Raw genomic sequence first — 18,817 nt, forward strand, 5'->3', positions numbered from 1 at the left:
TCTTGAATTTTGATCGATTGATAAATTAATCATTTTATCAGATTTTTTATGTCCAATCTTTAACGAAAAACTTGCCATTTGTCATATTGTCCACATTAGATCAATAAAAATATGACACGTGTATCCAAATATATGTCAGCATGCCATATAGGAAATTATTTTTTGAATGTTTTTTGTGTAATTGCTTCCTTGACTTCCACAATAATAGAAGGTGACTCTTTAACTATTCTTTAACTACCATTCCGGCAATTGATCAAGCTCCTATTCACCGATTAGGTTATCTCTCCAATCATTGCCGACATTCAGTTTCAGCATTTTCAAGAAGAGATATGATACGTTTACTTCTGTACAATTATTGTATAACTCTAACTTTTTTTTTTTAAAAAAAAAAAAAAAACTATTAGACATGTAGAACCTACATGTAGAAAAATAAATCTAATGGTTAGTTTGAAATTTTATTTTTTAGAGTTGTACAAAAATTATGTTAAGAGTTGTATAACAATTATTTCTCTTTAAAAAATTATATGCTACAAATGTTTCAGGAAGTGCCAATTTTCGTATGCACCAAAGGCACCAAGTAGACTACTTCTAACCTTTTACTTGGAAGCATTCCTAACACCTCCCTTATTTTGTCTTCAATTACTGTTAGGATCAATAGGGAGAAGGATCCCCCTTGTATAACCCTTTCAATTTCCTTGTATTGCTTAAAAAAAAATAAAAATGGTAATGATATTATTGTTATTATTATTATTATCGATGATGGTGATGTGATTGATGATGCAGCGGTGACATGGATGGGAGGGTGCCGGTGACATCAACAAGGTACAACATAAACGAGAAGGGGTTAAAAGTAGGAGAGATGATACATGCACTACAAATGCACTACAAGTGTGGGTCCCTTTCAATATGTCTTGGTGTCGTGCACTTGTTGTAATTTGAGTATTTTCCTAAAAGTAGAAGAAGAATGGATTTGAAATTAGATAGAGCATCCTTGAAAACAGAGGAAACAGGGAATAAACCAGTGGATTCTATGGGAAGATGAGTGTACAACCAATATTGTTCATGGCCAAGGAAAACGGGAAACAAAACACTGCTTTAGGCCTCTTTTTTTTTTTTTTTTTTTTTTTTTTTTTCAACTAAAATATTTTCCTACAAAAGTGTCTGTTTTCGGCTCTTTGTTTGCAACCCTAAAAAGTGGCTCGAAAACATTTTCTTCTTCTTTCTTTCTTTTAATTTTTTTATTTTTATTTATTATTTTTATTTTTTGGGTGTTTGGCTTGCATGGGAAATCACCAAATATCTTTTTGTATTTTCATTTAATTTGAAGAGCCGCAAGAAAGAGAGAGAGAGACAGCAAAGAAGAATGGTAGAAGAAGAGAGTATTTGAGAATAAAAGTCTTTGAGAGTGGGACTGAGACCTAGTGCAATTGATTATCCATATTATGAGAGAGTCCTTGTGAGGTCTAACGTACTTTTTGGGTACGAGTTCATGCAAAACTTCAAAAATTTGTAGAAACAAAAAACAAAAAAGAAATTTTTAAAAAAAATATTTTACACTGAAACAAACCTGCCTTAATTCTAATTCCAATAAACAAATTAAATTAAATATAATAGAATTTTTACTGCTATATAATCAAATTGTACTATAGTCGTATAACAATTTTTTTATTTATTTTTTATTTTTAATAAGTATTGATTCACTCATTCCCACATAATCAAATATATATATCACTCGTATAACCGTCTATTAAATAGCTTTCCTCTTTTTATTTTTATATGAATTTGGTTGAAATTTATCGTCATTGCAAAGTCTAATTCATGCGCGCGTGTTAACCGTACGTGTTATATACGTTTTGACGTGCGTAATTGAAACTGAGTTGAGAGAAAGTAAATTAATTTGATGTTGCAATCTAACTCATGCATGCACGCCGCCGCCAATCTAATTATTATATGGATTTATAAAATATGTATCAGTTTAATGAACTGAATTAACCTAATTCAGATCGAAAAAAAAACTTCATTAATTAGTGACAAAATAGTACTTCCATATATATATATATATGTTATGAATGCATTTGGGTTTGGAAACGAACCCACCAAAACAAAATATAAATTAGAACCATTCACTAATTAGCAAATTAAATAATTAATCAGTGGGCCGATACCACTGGCCTCTTATAAGTGTACCAGTTGGCCACAAAAAGATAGAGCCCCAAGTTCAGCACACTCAACGCAGCCAGAAGCCAGAAAAAAGAGTCAAGATTACCATAATTCAAGTTGTCCGGTATCCATCCAGGCCTGCCATGCCTTGTGCTGAACTCCGTGACAATATTAACGAGCAGCGTGCTCAAATAGTTGCCCAGTGCGGCTGTCGTGAGCGACAGAGCCGAGCACAAGCTCCTCATGGCATCAGGCGCCTGCTCGTAAAAGAACTCCAGCTGCCCTATGAACGTGAAAACTTCCGCGCATCCGATGATGAAATACTGAGGGACTTGCCAAAATATCGACATGGGCATGTGCTTGAGGTCGTAGTAGTGGTGCTTCCTCACCTCCCGGAGTCTTACAAGCTCTAAAGTTCCGGCGGCTAGCATAGCAAAGATTGAAATAGCGAGGCCGATTGCTATGCGTTGGAGCTGGGTGAATCCGTTCTTGTGGCCGGTGAACTTTCTGGCGAACGGAACAATTACGCGGTCGTAAACCGGCACCCAGAAGATGACGCTGATGGTGTCGAAGAGGGAGAGCGAAGCAGAGGGGATTTCAAATGAGGGGGTCATATGAAGGTCCATTGTGTTGCCTTGGAGAACAAACAAGGTGCCCATTTGGCTGTACACGGCGGAAAAGATTATGCCCGTGGCCCATACGGGGAGCAACCGGATAATGGATTTGAGCTCTTCGACCTGCGTCACTGGGCACAGTCTCCAAGCATTCACCGAGCCTTTGATTCGATCCGATTGAGTCTCCACAGCGGCCTTGTCAAAGAAACTGAGCAGAGGAAGAATGACAATAATCATCATGCAAAGAAGAAATCGGTGTATAGATAGAGTACTGTCAAATTGACGAGTAATTTTTTAGAAATCAAGAATATATAGAGTATAACTAGCTAGGCCAAGGAAAAAATATAAGACAAATTATAGTGAAAATTTACCATAATTGTTCTGTATGATCAAGCTTGCGGCTTCCTTTGACGGCAGATTCCTGTTCCACAGTCTCATAGAGAAGAGACTTGTCGCGTGGCACTTGTGCTCGAAATTTCCTGAAGGAAGCAACGAGGACTTGACATATGCGTGTGAGTGGACTCCCACCAGGCCTCTGGCTCCTATACAACCGCGTGCCGGAGAAGAAAGTTACAACAGCCATCGCCATTGCCACGGCTGGGATGCCGAAGCCCCAGCCCCAGCCAACATTTGTTTGTATCCAGACAAGCACAGAGGCGGCAATGAGAGCCCCGATGTTAATGGAGAAATAAAACCAGTTGAAGAAAGAGCTCTTCTTTTTCTTCTCGGCTTCATCGGAATCATCAAACTGGTCGGCGCCAAAGGATGAGACACATGGCTTAATCCCACCAGTCCCGAGAGCTATCAGGTAGAGTCCTATGAAGAACACTGCGGTTTGCAGTCCTGTGGGATGGCAAACGTTTTCATCACAGGGTGGCTTTAGCCCGTAAACAGAAGCTGATACCGTCAACAATGTCATCCCCTTGCAAGAAATGAATGATATATATATTGATTATAAGAAAAGAAAGTCAGAATATTAATTGATAAATTCAAGTGACATGAATACTTTACTGTTTATTTGGTTAAAAGGTTTTAATACGATTTTTAAAAACACAATCAAGCTTTAGTAAAATTTATAAAAGAGTTTTTTTTTGGTTTAATCAAAGGGCAAGAGGGGGTGATCACTTATGAGGGGTGAGTGGTCTAGATGGTGAAAACCGCATGCGCTCTCTCAAGACTGATCGAGTTATAGCTTAACACCGACCCCATCAAGGAACCTAGCAGCACCCAAGCCAATGGACAAGCCAACAGTCTCAAGTGCTTCCCGTTGCGAGATTTGACTTTGGGACCTAGCCCCCGCTGAAACAAACCCAAAATGGCACTAGATCACACCCTCTGTGGTCGTGTTGTTTTTTTCTTTAAAATCGCAGTCATATTTTTTAAAAAATGCACGACTTTGTGTGTTGCACGCGAGAGTTTTTCACATTTTCAAACCGTCAATTTTTTTATTTTCATAATTTTGCATGTATAAAAACGCGAGTGAAAATGTACTCTATCTTAACAAGCAAATTAACTTACAAAGACATAAATAACAGAGAAGCAAGCGATTGTCCAATATCTTCCCAAATAGGCATCGGCTAGAAAGGCTCCAAGCAAGGGTGTGACATAGCACGTCCCAGACCAATTCGTAACATTGTTGATGGCAACAACACTGCTTTGGTCTAGTTGAAATTTGAGATAATTGACAAGATTTGTGTTGATTCCATAGTATGCTAATCTTTCACAACATTCGTTTCCTGTTTGAAAAACAATCACACGAGAAACTAAGATAACATAATTGAGTGCAAAAAGAATTGAGCGCTTCATGGAAACGCCGAAACATGAGGATAAAACGACGGATTATTTATGGCGTTTTACCGACCGCCGGAATATATTGGGTGTATTTTTGGAGAGGGGAGTACCAAGAATGTAAGGGCACGCTTTCCAGGTTCCTGTTTCTTTCTTGATGGCAGGCTTGTTACGGAAATCTGTCGTTCCATCTTTGGTGTAGATGTGTTCTTGTTCTTCTTCCATTGACGGCGACAAAGCACGAAGGGGGATGAGCAGATTGGTATATATGTCTGATCTCCAGTAATTTCCACAAATGAACGTGGCCTTGATCAGCTCAAGAAAATCGGATCCCCTCCTCCTCTATCTCCATGTTTATTCAACTCCAAGCTTCCAAGAAGCCTTCCTTTACTCCTATTTTATCTTAGCATCATGGCACGCAGATCAAGCAAATACCCTTTAATGCATGATCATTGATTAACTAGATCGAGCCCTTGAAAGAAGTACTGTTCGTCCATTCCGGTTGGCGATGGACGATGGTGGTGTCACTGTCAGCCCTTAAGCTTATGTAGCTCTGGCACACCTTCTTAGGAAGGGGAAGGGATAAATATTATCAGTCGTTTATGAAAGAAAATAAAACTACAAGTCGTGGAAACGTATACAAATCTTTTCCATACCATTTTTGGACCTTCTATTATTATTATTATTATTATTATTTTATAACAGGGGAAAGGAAAAATGGGATGAAACCACAACATATCGGAGGAATTTTAAGAGGAAGAGGTAGACACAGACAGTCTTACAAGCTTGATCTAACACATCTCTTCAAAATGACCTATCTCTTGAAGAGAATCTCTTCAAAATGGCCCATCTCTTATTGTTTATATTTCATGTTAGAATATATATATATACACACGATTATCATATGAGAGCCCCTTCTATACGGTCTTGGCAGAAAACAAGAGTTTTTTGCCCACCAATAAGCACTTGACATGTCAGTTTAGCACACCAAAGCAATATAGGGTGAAAACACCAAATTCATGAAAAAAAAAAGGAACAAAAAACTCAACCAACCAGGACCGCAACCGGCTGAAACTCCACCCCTAGCCCAACCCGCCGCCGCTGCCATCACAACCGCAGTCGCCACCAATGAGCCGGCCGGCGGAGTCGGAGTCGACCTAGGCCGATGATGAGTGACAGCTCGGACAGAAGGGTTCGCCTGAAGGCCACCCCCAGACCCAGGGGTGGCGGCGCGGCTGCCCTATGGACAGGGGGTAGCCGTGCGGCCACCTTCCAGTGGCCGGGGGTGGCCGCGCAGCCGTCCCATGGATCGGGGGTAGCCGCGCGGCCACCCCCGGGGCCTGGGGTGGCCATCGGGCCAGCCCTAGATGGATCTAGGGTTGGCTCGAAGGCCACCCCAAGCCTCGAGGGTGGCCGCGCGACAGCCTCATGGACCAGGGGTAGTTGCGTGGCCACCCCCCAGTGGCCGCGCGGCCACCCCCGGGGCCTGGGGTGGCCATCGGGCCTGCCCTAGATGGATCTAGGGTTGGCCCAAAGGCCAACCCCAGACCCCGGGGGTGGCCGCGCGGCCACTCCCCAGTGGCCTGGGGTGGCCTTCGGGCATACCCTAGATCCATCTAGGGGTGGCCCAAAAGCCACCCCTAGACCCCGGGGGTGGCTGCTCGGCCTGGTGGCGGTGGCGGCGGCGGCTTTCCGCCCTGAGCAGTACCATGGTGGTGCTGCGGATTTGGGCAGTGGATTGTGATTTTCTTGGGCTGTGGAAGGTTTTTTTTTTTTTAGAAGGGTAAAATGAAGAGTTGCAAAAGGGATCCAATAGATCAGCATCATTTCATTTTTTGAGTTTTAGCTGACGTGTAGATTTCTTATTGATGGGCAAAAAACCCTTCCTTTCTGCCACGACCGGACAGAAGTTATACTCTTATCATATTACTAGATTAGGTTGGAATGATTTTCTTTATTAAAATATTCACCATAGATGCGTGCTTGTAACCAAATCCTACATTTTTTTTTATTCACTCTCCGTACCTCATTTCCCCAATAAATAAGATTATTTGTATTATAAGTTAGAACTAATAAATAAATTAGTTATGCTGCTTCTTTCATAGCATGTGTAGATCAAATATGAGAGACTAGCATACCTCTATTTTTTGATGATAAGTTTTCCATTTCCAGTGTGATGTCTCTTTGTAGGGCGGAGCTAGAATTTGAGATTTTGGGAGGCCAAATTGAAAAACCAAAAACTTGGGAGGCCAAAACTAAAAAAGTAAAAAAATTTGGGGGTAAAATTTAATTTAATTTAATTTTAAATTTTTTTTGAGGGACCACCTTAGGCCTTGGGGGGCCAGGCTCCCTCAAGGCACAAGGTGGTTCCGCCCTTGTCTTTTCGGTTGATGCTTGAAGTGAAAAACACAACATTGTTATGTGTGGGCTCCTCCAAGGCACAAGGTGGCTTCGCCCCTGTCTCTTCGATCGATGCTCGAAGTGAAAAAAACAATGTTGTTATGTGTGGGCCCCCCCAAGGCATAAGGTGGCTCCGCCCATGTCTTTTCGGTCGATACTCGAAGTGAAAAAAACAACATTGTTGTGTGTGGGCTCCCCCAAGGCACAAGGTAGCTCCGCCCTTATCTCTTCAGTTGATTTTCAAAGTGAAAAAAAAAAAAAAAAAACATTGTTATATGTGTAGTAGACACTAGTACCTCAAGCTAACCCTAACATTTACTCAAGGAAATAATAAAATCTAATGGGTAAGCTCCACTTACATAAAGTGTGAGAGCACATGCTTTTTGAAGTGCCCACAACCCATTATGGACCCCCCCTAAAAAAAAAAGGACTTGCCAACTTATTTAAAAAGAAATAAATACAACGTTCTAAGTAAACCTACACAACTCAATAAGAACAAAAATGTAGTCTTAAAGAGCACTTCTCAGTTGTGGACGTTGACCTCCAAGGTTGAATCACCTCAATATCTTTTGTGTTTCTTTCTCTATGCTTTTGCTATATTTTCCTCCTTTCTGTATTTCATTACAAATTGATTTTTACATAGACAAAGGCCTTTCAAGCCAACGTTGTTATGTGTGGGCCCCCCCAAGGCATAAGGTGGCTCCGCCCATGTCTCTTCGGCTGATACTCGAAGTGAAAAAAACAACATTGTTATGTGTGGGCTTCCCCAAGGCACAAGGTAGCTTTGCCCCTGTCTCTTCGGTTGATGTTGAAAGTGAAAAAAAAAAAAAAAACATTGTTATATGTGTAGTAGACACTAGTACCTCAAGCTAACACTAACATTTACTCAATGAAATAATAAAATCTAATGGGTAAGCTCCACTTATATAAAGTGTGAGAGCACATGCTTTTTTAAGTGTGGGAAAGTGCCCACAACCCATTATGCCCCCCCCTCCCCCCCCCCCCCCCCCCCTCAAAAAAAGGACTTGCCAACTTATTCAAAAAGAAATAAATACAACGTTCTAAGTAAACCTACATAACTCAATAAGAACAAAAAATGTAGTCTTAAAGAGCACTTCTCAGTTGTGGACGTTGACCTCCAAGGCTGAATCACCTTAAATTTTTTTGTGTTTCTTTCTCTTTGCTTTTGCTATATTTTCCTCCTTTCTGTATTTCATTACAAATTAATTTTTACATAGACAAAGGCCTTTCAAGCCAAACCACCTCCAAAATCTTATGTCTCTTTTTCTTTGTTTTTGCTATATTTTCATCATTTTTACAATTTATTACAAATTTCTATATAGTATCAAAGTTACTTTTAAGTGGACTCCAATTTATATTCTCCTTCATTTTTTCGGCGTTCTTAATTCCTGGCATTCCTCACAACCGCTGAACCACTTTCTCTTTCGGATCACTGCCTTCCTAGCATCCTATTAAGTTTGTGACGAAATTTATCAAAAGTACGTGAGTCAATTTATGAAATGCCACAAAAATTAGCCCAAACCAAGGTTTCACGTGTATAAAAGTTCATGGACCTTACTCATTTTCAAAAGACGCCTTGAGAGAGGAGAGGTGTCTATGACTTATAAAGTCTATAAGACAAGGATCTCTTAGCAATGTAGGACACTTTAATACGCTCCCTCACGTGTAGCATCTTTGACCAAACACGCGTTCAACAATGGGAGGGAAATGACCATCATTGTTAAAGGAACTTGCTCTGATACTATGTAAAAGTTCATGGGTCTCAAAAGACGCATTGAGAGAGTAGAGGACACTATGACTTACAAAGTGCCAAAGTGAAGAAAATCTTAGCGATGTGACACACTTTAACTTGCTCCCTCACGTGTGGCAACTAATGACCAAACATGTGGACAACAATGGGAGGAAAATGCCCATCATTGTAAGATACCTTTGCCTTTGATACCATGTAAAAGTTTATGGGCCTTACTCACTTTCAAAAAACGTATTGAGAGAAAAGGGGTGTCCATGACGTATAAAGTCTACAAGATAAGGGTCTCTTAGCAATGTTGGAAACTTTAACAATGCGCCCATATGCATTGCCAGAAGATTCTTTCAACCCAGCCACACGTGTTTAGGAGTTTCCAAAAAACCTAGTTCTTTCCGGCGGTGCCTCCCTCCCGGCGTTCTTCTCGGTGTTTCTTATAGCCCACTTAACCACTGTCTCATTTGGATAACTTTCTTCCAAGCATTCTATCAAGCCTACGAACACAATTAATCAAAAGTACATAAGTCAATTTACGAGACACCACCACAATTAGCCCAAACGAAGGTCTCACGCGCTCACATGCGCCGCCCAAAGATTCTTCCAGCACAGTCACATGTCTCACATGCGTTGAGGAGTTTAAAAAAAAAAAGTTTGATAAGGAGAAAAACCCAGTTCAAAAAACACAAAACTTATCTAAGCCGGCCAGCCAGTAGTTTCTCATACTAATTTTTAGACTTAATAAATAATATATATTATGCTCTTCTTCACAAAATGTGTATATCAATTAGTATAGGAGAATATATAACATAGTTTCATTGTTTAAGGACAAGCATTCCATTTCCGACATGATGTCTCTCTAGTTCAAGTGGATGCTCTAAGTGTAGAAAACAACAATATTGTTCTATATGTGTATAGGAGATTAGTCCTTCAACTCTAAAATTTTAATGATTGACATAATGAAGTCTAACGGGCCAATTTCACTTATAGGGTGAGGGTATAGGCTTTTTTTTTTTTTTTTTTTTTTTTTTTTTTTTTTTTTTCTTTTTTTTTTTTTTTTCAAGTGCATGTTTACAAGGCCCTATTTGAAATCCCCCTACCCACTTCTCCCCCTGCACACTGTACAGGTCAGAAATGTACGAAATTCTTTTGTTTTGTTTTGTTTTTTCCATTTTTTACCCATAGCAAGACCCATATTTCCTCACTTCATCGCTTTTAATTTTTTTTCTTGCTAGGGGTAAAACAAGAAAGTGAAAAATCCGTTGTCAAGAATGTGCGTATACATGACTTGCCTCAGAATGATTTGTTTTTTTCCCTTTTTTTTACCCCTGTCAAGATGCGTATTTCCTCACTTCAACGTTTTTTTTTTTTTTTTTTTTCTTGCCAGGGATAAAATAGGAAAGTTGAAAATCTATTTTTTCTGAGAGCTGTACAATTTTTTATTTATTTTTACCTCTGGAAAGACGCATATTTCTTCACTTCAATACTTTTAATTTTTTTCTTGCCAAGGGTAAAATGGGAAAGTAAAAAATTCATTGTAAAAAATGTGTGAATATATGACGTGCTCCAGAATGAACTCTTTTTCTTTTTTTTTTTTCCCTGTCAAGATGTGTATTTCTTCATTTTATAGCTTTTCATTTTTTCTTGATAAGGGTAAAATGAAAAAGTGAAAAATATATTTTTTCAAGAGCTATACTTTTCTGACCTGCGCACTGTGCACTGTCCTAGTGCATAGTGCGCAGGGAGGGGGAGAAGTGGGTGAATGGATTTCCAAACAGGGCCAAAATCTCTTGAATCTCTCTTTCTGCTTCCACAATATTTTTATTTATTTATTTTGTTACAAATTTCAACATTTCATAAGGTTCTTGTGATCATTAATCCTGTATGAAAGGGCTATATGTAAGATTCTTTTATAGTAATAACACAAAAAACCAACAAAGGGAGAACAAAAAGTAAGTTACGAAAGTTAAAAAGAGACGCATGTATATTATGCGTTGAAACTTTGAGGCTTTGATGGTTTACTCAATTTACGAAAAAGTGAAACGATAACTACCATATGGAGAGAAAATCCAAATCCACAACTAATTTTATTCCAACTCTTTAAAAATTTACACGTAAGTGTCACATGTTAAAAAATTAAACATAAAATTTACTTAATGAATGACTAATGTGATAATGAAGCATAGTAAAAATATTGTACCTCTCAACCAATATATGTTGTTGGTTTATTTTAATTGGCTATATTCTGGTTGACAAAAACGCTTATATATTTGGGACTTCCATATCAGGGACTTTTATTACAAGGACACTGTAATTCTAGAAGATTTCAAAAGAATTGTTGCAGAATATTATTTCCAATATGAAAAGAGCTTAACAAAGAAGTATATGCACAGAATATCCCTAAGAAGACAATTTCTTGTTGAAGGAAATATTCTGGAGACTTTACAGTTCAGAAAAGTCGGTTTTCCCTAAAGTAAGTCCGGACGCCTAGATGCCAGAGTTTGAACGCCTAACTTGAAAAGTCAAAGTCCAATGAAGGTCCGAACGGTACAGCAGACGCTGACGTCCGAGAGCAAAAGTAGACGCAAGCTACAAAGAGCACTTGCTTGCATGAAGGTCTGAATGCAAATGTGATGACTGCGGACAGTGAAAGTACTTTATGCAACCGTTCGGACGTTAGGGTTGCAAGTCCAGATGTGCTTCAATTTTTGTCTGAAGTTTTAGTTGTAGGTCCGGATGCAACCTATGCAAATCCAAATTAATTAGAATTAGGATTTCTGAAGCCTATTTAAAGAGGCTCATAGGCTTTGTAATTTCAAGAATTCCTTGGCTGAATTCTCATTGTGCTAAGATAGGGTATTTAGGAAGAAATTGTTAGATGTGCTAACTTTCTTACAGTTTTTGTTTTATTGTATTGTTCAACCGTTTGAAGTCTAACTTAGAAAGAAACTCTAAGTTAAAGAAATCTATTAAATAACTCTTCAGACATGAGGTTTAGTTGAGAGGTGTTCACATAAAGGTACATGTCAGTGTTAAAGGTACGACTACTGTATTGGGTTATGTAAGGACGGCTGTCTTGTAACTAGCTCTTTCTTTTTCTTTCTTTCTTCTTCTTTTTTTTTTTTTTTTTGAATGGTGGATTGCTTGAGTTTGGCTATTCTGGAGTGATTTTTCTCTTTGGTGCAAAAAATTTTCACTTCGTAACCAAAATATTTGTGTTCTTTACTTTTACGCTTTATATTTTGGTTACATGTTTTAACGTTGATTATATTGAAGTCTTTATTTATCATATTTTTTTTTAGCTCTCTTTTATTCTCAATTTCGATGAAGCAACTAGTACGGTTAAAAGCATGTCATTTTCTAGATAATAATATTTTCTTTTAAGAAAAAAATCTTTAAAGAGCTAATATCTTTCATAGAAAATGACCATCCACCATGCTAGTATCTTTAGAATAGATCGAGAAAGTCAGAATGATGGGGAAGTCGCATGGAACAAAACAATAAGCAGATAGAGAGTAGGTGCTGCGTCGTACTTAATCAACCTCTATGGCCCTATCTATATCTTTTTAGTGTAAATTAATATTTTATAGACAAATGACTTTTTTTTTTTTTTTTTTTTTACCACAAATACTTAATTACCTATAGGAGAGATGAATAAGGATAAACTGTGGGGATCAGAAAAACAAGCAAAGAGGAGGAGGGTGTCATGGGTTGGTACTTACCCACCGTTAGTTTAATCTAGCTTGGATTTCAAACAACCCATAATATTCTTCATATTGGGCTGTCTGATACATGACCTGAAAGGCATTTCTCAACCATTAATTATTTTGTTTGCTAAGCATCCCAATTAATTAACAATTCTACTCAACTCTTCCAGATCTATACAAGTTTCCATGATGCCTATATACATATATATATAAACCTTTGACCAATACATATAATACTGAATGCCACTCACTCGTACGTTGTAGGGCCAAGATGAAAACTACAAGTGCCGTCTTCAATATTAATCATCAGCTTTTTTATCCAACCTCCACTAACCTACGTTTTTACTAAAAGTTTTTTACAAATTAACTGACATGACAACCTATGTCACACTTATCATGCCAGTTTAATTTTATTAATTATTTCATTTATGTGATATAAGTATTCGATAAATTTATAGTAAAAGTTGTAATACTCTAAACATTTTCTCATGGACGTGTGTTTCCAGAGTAGTCACATGTGCTAAAAAGTAGGTAATGTAACTGTAAAATAATTGTAAAACTTGAAAAGTGGATTTCTACGGACCTACTAACTGATTCCACTTGCTAATTAAGTTTGACTGGGTTTAATTAAGCTAATACATGATCAATGCCATTACGAAATATTTTCTGGTTATTTGAAGGGGTTACTTAGATTATAGTCTATCAAGCAATCATTATCGACTGGCCTGTTCTTCAAGTGGGGATTGCATGCAACCGATCAGGGCCTCAGGCGATCGAGAATAAAAGTAACATAAAAACAAGAAAAGAAAATGGCAGGCACTATATTATTTATCTAGAACTACTACAGTCTACATTGGTCAACCGAAATGGAACTTTATGTAACATGAAAGATATCAAGGGCAGCAGCATGATCGGTTGTGTATCTGCTTGTTAATCAAGAATCCTTATAGTACTTCACCTAACAAGGGAAAAACGACATGGGAGCAATGCCTCCATCGCCCTTTATAAGGGTGCGTTGGCCAGTCTCTCATGACTACAACAAGCTAAGCTAGAAATCAAAAGCAAAAGAACAAAAACTAGAAGCTGTGATTGATTTGCTGATCAGGTCTGAGAGAGAAGAACAAGCAGTTGTACGTGAGAAATGGATTCTTCTTGGGTTCGCCTTCTGCTTCTGATTGTGGTGTGCCTTTTTCCAGCTTTGATCGAGTCCAGGGTTCGACACTACAAGTTTAATGTAAGTATATACGTTGATTGTTTTCATCCTCATTCTTAATCAAATTGTCTTTGTTTGGTTGGAGCTAGCTGTGGACTCATGTATTGCAGCTCGATCATGCCATGCAATAGCCACACGCAGGCTGCCCATGAAAGTGTTGAGAACTTTTCTTGAGTGATTGTTCTTTCTTTTCTTTTCTTTTTTTTCATTTTCATTTTTTTTTTCACTTTCATTTTCATTGAATTTTTTATGATAATTAGCCTGGCATGCAGTGGGAATTACACAGAATTATAAGTACGTGTCACGACTACTTATTTTTCAACTCCCTGAAGTCGACGTCGTATGCTCCTAAAGAATTTCTCTTTACGACGTCGTAGGCCGCTAAGGAATTTCTCTCAACATATATAATTATAATGTGACTCGATTTCACGTATTTAAAGCTTCTTTTTTTTGGCCAAGTACGTATTTCGTGTGTTTAAATGATTTATAAGAATATAAATTAAAATGTTTGGAGTATTACAATTTTTATTATAATATTTTTATAATTAAACTGACATGAGAGTATATATATATATTAATTGATGAAACTAATGATTGAGAAGTAATATTTTTTGTTTAATAATTTTATCAATTATGATTTGTCGCGTATAAATGACTTTATAACAATACCTACTTGAATATAAATGTTATAATTGCCGCCAATAAATATTAGATGTAAGCAAAACTATGATCTAGCTAGTCATTCCACTCAAACAGAAAGCTAAAATCTATATATTATCATTTAAACAATTAATCGTAATAACCTAAATTAAGGAATTAAAAATCAAAAGAATCTGAGTACATAGAAGGTACACCCTCTAGGAAGCAAGTTGTTACCAAATAACAGTGCTGGTCATTAGTAATTATTTTTCTTACAACTTTATGGAAATTGATACCTTTTGTTGGGTTACCGTACGTGTGAATAATTAAGGTTGTGACGAGGAATACCACCAGACTATGTTCCACCAAACCCATTGTCACCGTGAATGGGAAGTTCCCAGGACCCACTCTCTATGCTAGAGAAGATGATACAGTGCTTGTGAAGGTCGTCAACCATGTCACACATAATGTTACCATCCACTGGTAAGATTCTCAAATCCTTAGGGAGATCCAATTCAATTAATTAGGGTAATCTCTTATATCAAATAGATTTGATAATTAACAGAAGTGAATAACGGAGACAATGTTTTTTTTCTTTGCAGGCACGGCATTAGGCAACTACGAACAGGTTGGGCCGACGGACCGGCATATGTTACTCAATGCCCAATCCAGACAGGGCAAAGCTATGTGTACAATTTCACTATCACCGGCCAACGGGGCACGCTTCTTTGGCATGCACATATTAACTGGCTAAGGGCAACGGTCCACGGTGCCATAGTCATCTTGCCTAAGCGTGGCGTGCCATATCCGTTCCCAACACCCTACAAGGAAGTTGTTGTCATATTAGGTGAGCTCAAAAAATTTCTATTAATGTAACTCATTAATTCTCGATCTCTACCAACAATATTGTGTTCTGGTTGGAACTCGATTTATGATCAATGGCATTATAAATTGCAGCTGAATGGTGGAAATCCGACACTGAAGCCGTGGTCAACGAAGCTCTCAATTCCGGATTAGCCCCTAATGTCTCCGATGCGCATACCATTAATGGCCATCCCGGGCCGGTTTCGAATTGTTCCTCACAAAGTAATTAACATACAGATTCGTCTTGAATCCGGTTTCAGTTAACTACCGGATTAATTATGTTTGAAAGCTTTTTTGGTAACTTGTTTGAATCATTCATACAGGTGGCTTCAAATTGCCCGTCCAAAGTGGTAAGACCTACTTGCTACGCATAATCAACGCTGCACTCAATGAAGAGCTTTTCTTCAAGATAGCCGGGCACACACTCACCATCGTTGAAGTGGATGCTACCTATGTAAAACCAGTGAAGCTTGACACAATCGTGATTGCCCCCGGCCAAACCACAAATGCCCTTGTAACCGCCGATCAAAATTCCGGCAAGTACTTGGTAGCCGCCTCTCCTTTCATGGACTCCCCCATCGCCGTTGACAACCTCACAGCAACTGCCACTCTTCACTATTCTGGCACGCTTTCTACTGCCCCCACAACTCTTACCAGTCCACCGCCACAAAATGCTACCGCAGTTGCAAACAAATTTACCAACTCCCTCAAAAGCCTAAATTCCAAGAAATTCCCCGCCAATGTCCCATCAACTGTTGATCACAAACTTTTTTTCACCATCGGGCTAGGGATCAACCCGTGTTCTACTTGCAAAGCTGGCAATGGAAGCCGAGCGGTGGCTAGTATCAACAATGTCACATTTGTTATGCCCACCACCGCCCTACTTCAAGCACATTTCTTCAACATCAGCGGGGTGTTCACCACTGATTTTCCCGGCAACCCACCACATGTATTTAACTATACGGGCTCCGGACCGGCAAGTTTACAGACCACTAACGGGACAAAGGTTTATAGGTTGTCTTACAACTCCACGGTCGAACTTGTTCTGCAAGACACTGGGATCATCGCCCCTGAAAACCATCCAGTCCATCTACATGGGTTTAATTTCTTTGCCGTTGGTAGGGGACTAGGCAACTACAATCCAAAAAAGGATCCCAAAAACTTCAACCTTTTTGACCCTGTCGAGAGGAACACAATTAGTGTGCCATCTGGTGGATGGGCAGCCATCAGATTTCGTGCAGATAATCCAGGTAATATTTAGTTATTAGTATTATCATTATCATATTTTTTTTAAAAAAAAAAAATTAAAAAATCATGCAGCCGTGTGATCCATTCCTATCGGATAAACTCCATGACCCCTGCCTCCAAAACCATGTATCGGTTAAGTGATTGAGGACTCGAATAGCTAATCTTGTGATATTAACTAAACGAGTCGCGTGACCATTTGAGCTGGCCCACGCTCACGGGCTTAACGCCTAGTTTTTGGCACTTGAATAATTCTTTAATCTTTTTTTTTTTTTTTTTTTTTTTTTTTTTTTTTTTTTTTATTTTTATTTTTTTATCTATCTTTTCATTTTCATGATCATGTTTGTAATTGTAGGAGTTTGGTTCATGCATTGTCATCTGGAAGTGCACACAACATGGGGGCTGAAGATGGCTTTCTTGGTGGACAATGGCAAGGGACCCAATGAGTCAGTTCTTCCTCCTCCAAGTGATCTTCCCAAATGTTGATCGAGCCATGCACTCAAAATATTTATAAGTACTATAGACGTAGAGAAATCTCTGACTCGAAAAAGAAGAGGCCAGGAGAGACAGAGGCAAGACGAGAAAGAGAACAAAAACAAATTAGTTAATAAACAAGTGAGAGCTAATTAGATTCAATTTGTTTTTTTGAGTAAATGGAAACATTTGCTCTGGGCATGTTTTAAATAAACTTGTGTGAGCATTTTAATTGTTGAAATACCATAAACCTTTTCTTTTTAGGAGGGAGTATATATATATTGGAATTTGCATGTCTAAGCTTTTGTTATCTTATAAATGTTCCAAACGATTTTCATGTGTACGTGACATGCCTCTTGTTTGCTTAAAGTGGTCTTGCATAATGACCGCGCAGCCTCAAGATATCAAATTTATTGATCAATGTTGGAATTTAATGTGGAATAGGCCAATATGTGATATGGTCTAGGGCGGAAATTTTTTGACATAACCCACGAGCCTAATACGAAATTTGCGGTTATTGTTGAGAAGTCTGATCCATTTAATTAAATAGGTCGGGTTAAGGTTGATATATATAGTCTTATTCATATGCCTCGACGTGACTCAAACCCGACACGAGACATTTAAGACTGACAATTTTTTACATGACCTGCAAACCCAACACAAACTTAATTATACAAAATTAGTAGGTCGGTGTTCTTTGAAGTTGGGTAGCAATTTATCTACCAAAATTCAGACTTAATTACAATAAATTGTTTGGATTAGAGACCTTTTCTTTCTCTGTGGGCTCACAAATTGACTTGAATGAAATTTCTAGGCGGTCAATGCCTATGACACATTGTGGCAGCCCCACCGGATTCCCATACTGCCTGGGAATGGGGAAGGGAATATAGATATTTTATTAGTAGTAGTGTATTATATATTTATTATGGGAAAACTACAAAAAAGTTCCCAAACTACAAGCTGTTTTTAAAGTAGCTCACTGAATTGACAAATATAGCACTATAAACTCCCAAACTACCATTCTTTTTCAAAAATGACCACTCTATTAGGTCTCCCTGTCAAATTGGATGGAAAATGCACCACGTGTCGTGCGCTTGACAATCTCTGACCTAAACTTCCCATAATACCCTTATCTTTTACCGTGAAATTCCTAAATAGCCCTTGGAAATAATGCACGCATAATGCATTACAAATTAACACCAAAGTGAAGAAAATATTACCATTCTGCCATTCGGGTAAGATAGATGACATTTTAAGTTTGGGGTTGAATGACCTAAAATCAGTGTGGAGGAGCAGAGTCTCAAAGTTTTCTGGAAAAAACGAAAATTGTGTTGTGTTGCCGGAGTTGCGTTGCTTTGCATTACCAGTCCACCCATCATCCGTGTTTTCGGCCACTAAAGGTCCACTAAAGGTAAGAATTTTGGAGTACCCATTATAAATCCTACTTTTTGTTTTGGGTTTTTTTTTTTTTTATATCAAACAAAATTTGCATGATTTTAAGCTAAATTTTGGAGTACCCATTACCTAAAAGTCTTGCTTACGTAGTTGGTTGTTATGAGACAATCGAAAGCTCATTTTATAATGCCTAGATTTTGGGGGTAGGACTATGTACTTTTTAGAATCTTGTTTGTTTAGGGTTTTATTTAAATTGAAAGCGCCCTTTGTCAATTCCTTTGTTTGCTTTCTATTCATATTGATTGCAATGTTTTGTGGTAGGCATTGACTAAAATAATGTTTATTTGGTCTCATTTAGAAACTGGGTTGGTTGGTTTCGTTGTGGAGTGGGCATTCATTTGATGTGATTCCTACAGATATCACAATGTATTAAATTAAAATCCCCCCTTTAAAATGCCCCAGATTCTTAGGTAACGATCTTGAAAGTGATATTTTGTCATTTGCTTTATTTGCTTTCTATGCGTACAAATTGTAATGTTTTGTGGTAGGCTTTGTC

The 18,817-nt window shown here is 38.2% G+C and overlaps 2 protein-coding genes across 2 annotated transcripts; one reads left to right on the forward strand and one right to left on the reverse strand.

Moving 5' to 3' along the window:
• Positions 1-2,104: 2,104 nt before the first annotated feature.
• Positions 2,105-4,787, reverse strand: LOC133873391 (protein NRT1/ PTR FAMILY 8.1-like). The gene is made up of 4 exons (XM_062311103.1): positions 4,676-4,787; positions 4,293-4,510; positions 3,146-3,696; positions 2,105-2,982 (listed from the first exon to the last, which is right to left on the reverse strand). Exons 1-4 carry the CDS (start codon positions 4,785-4,787, stop codon positions 2,151-2,153), a joined length of 1,713 nt encoding a protein of 570 aa, XP_062167087.1. The 3' UTR covers positions 2,105-2,150.
• Positions 4,788-13,453: 8,666 nt separating this feature from the next.
• Positions 13,454-17,129, forward strand: LOC133873048 (laccase-4-like). Its single transcript, XM_062310761.1, has 6 exons — positions 13,454-13,665; positions 14,615-14,766; positions 14,886-15,130; positions 15,241-15,369; positions 15,471-16,397; positions 16,748-17,129. The coding sequence occupies exons 1-6, from the start codon at positions 13,573-13,575 to the stop codon at positions 16,876-16,878; spliced, it is 1,677 nt and encodes a 558-aa protein (XP_062166745.1). The 5' UTR covers positions 13,454-13,572; the 3' UTR covers positions 16,879-17,129.
• The last annotated feature ends 1,688 nt before the right edge of the window (positions 17,130-18,817 follow it).

Source organism: Alnus glutinosa, chromosome 7 (assembly GCF_958979055.1).
Source record: "Alnus glutinosa chromosome 7, dhAlnGlut1.1, whole genome shotgun sequence".
Taxonomy (NCBI): domain Eukaryota; kingdom Viridiplantae; phylum Streptophyta; class Magnoliopsida; order Fagales; family Betulaceae; genus Alnus; species Alnus glutinosa.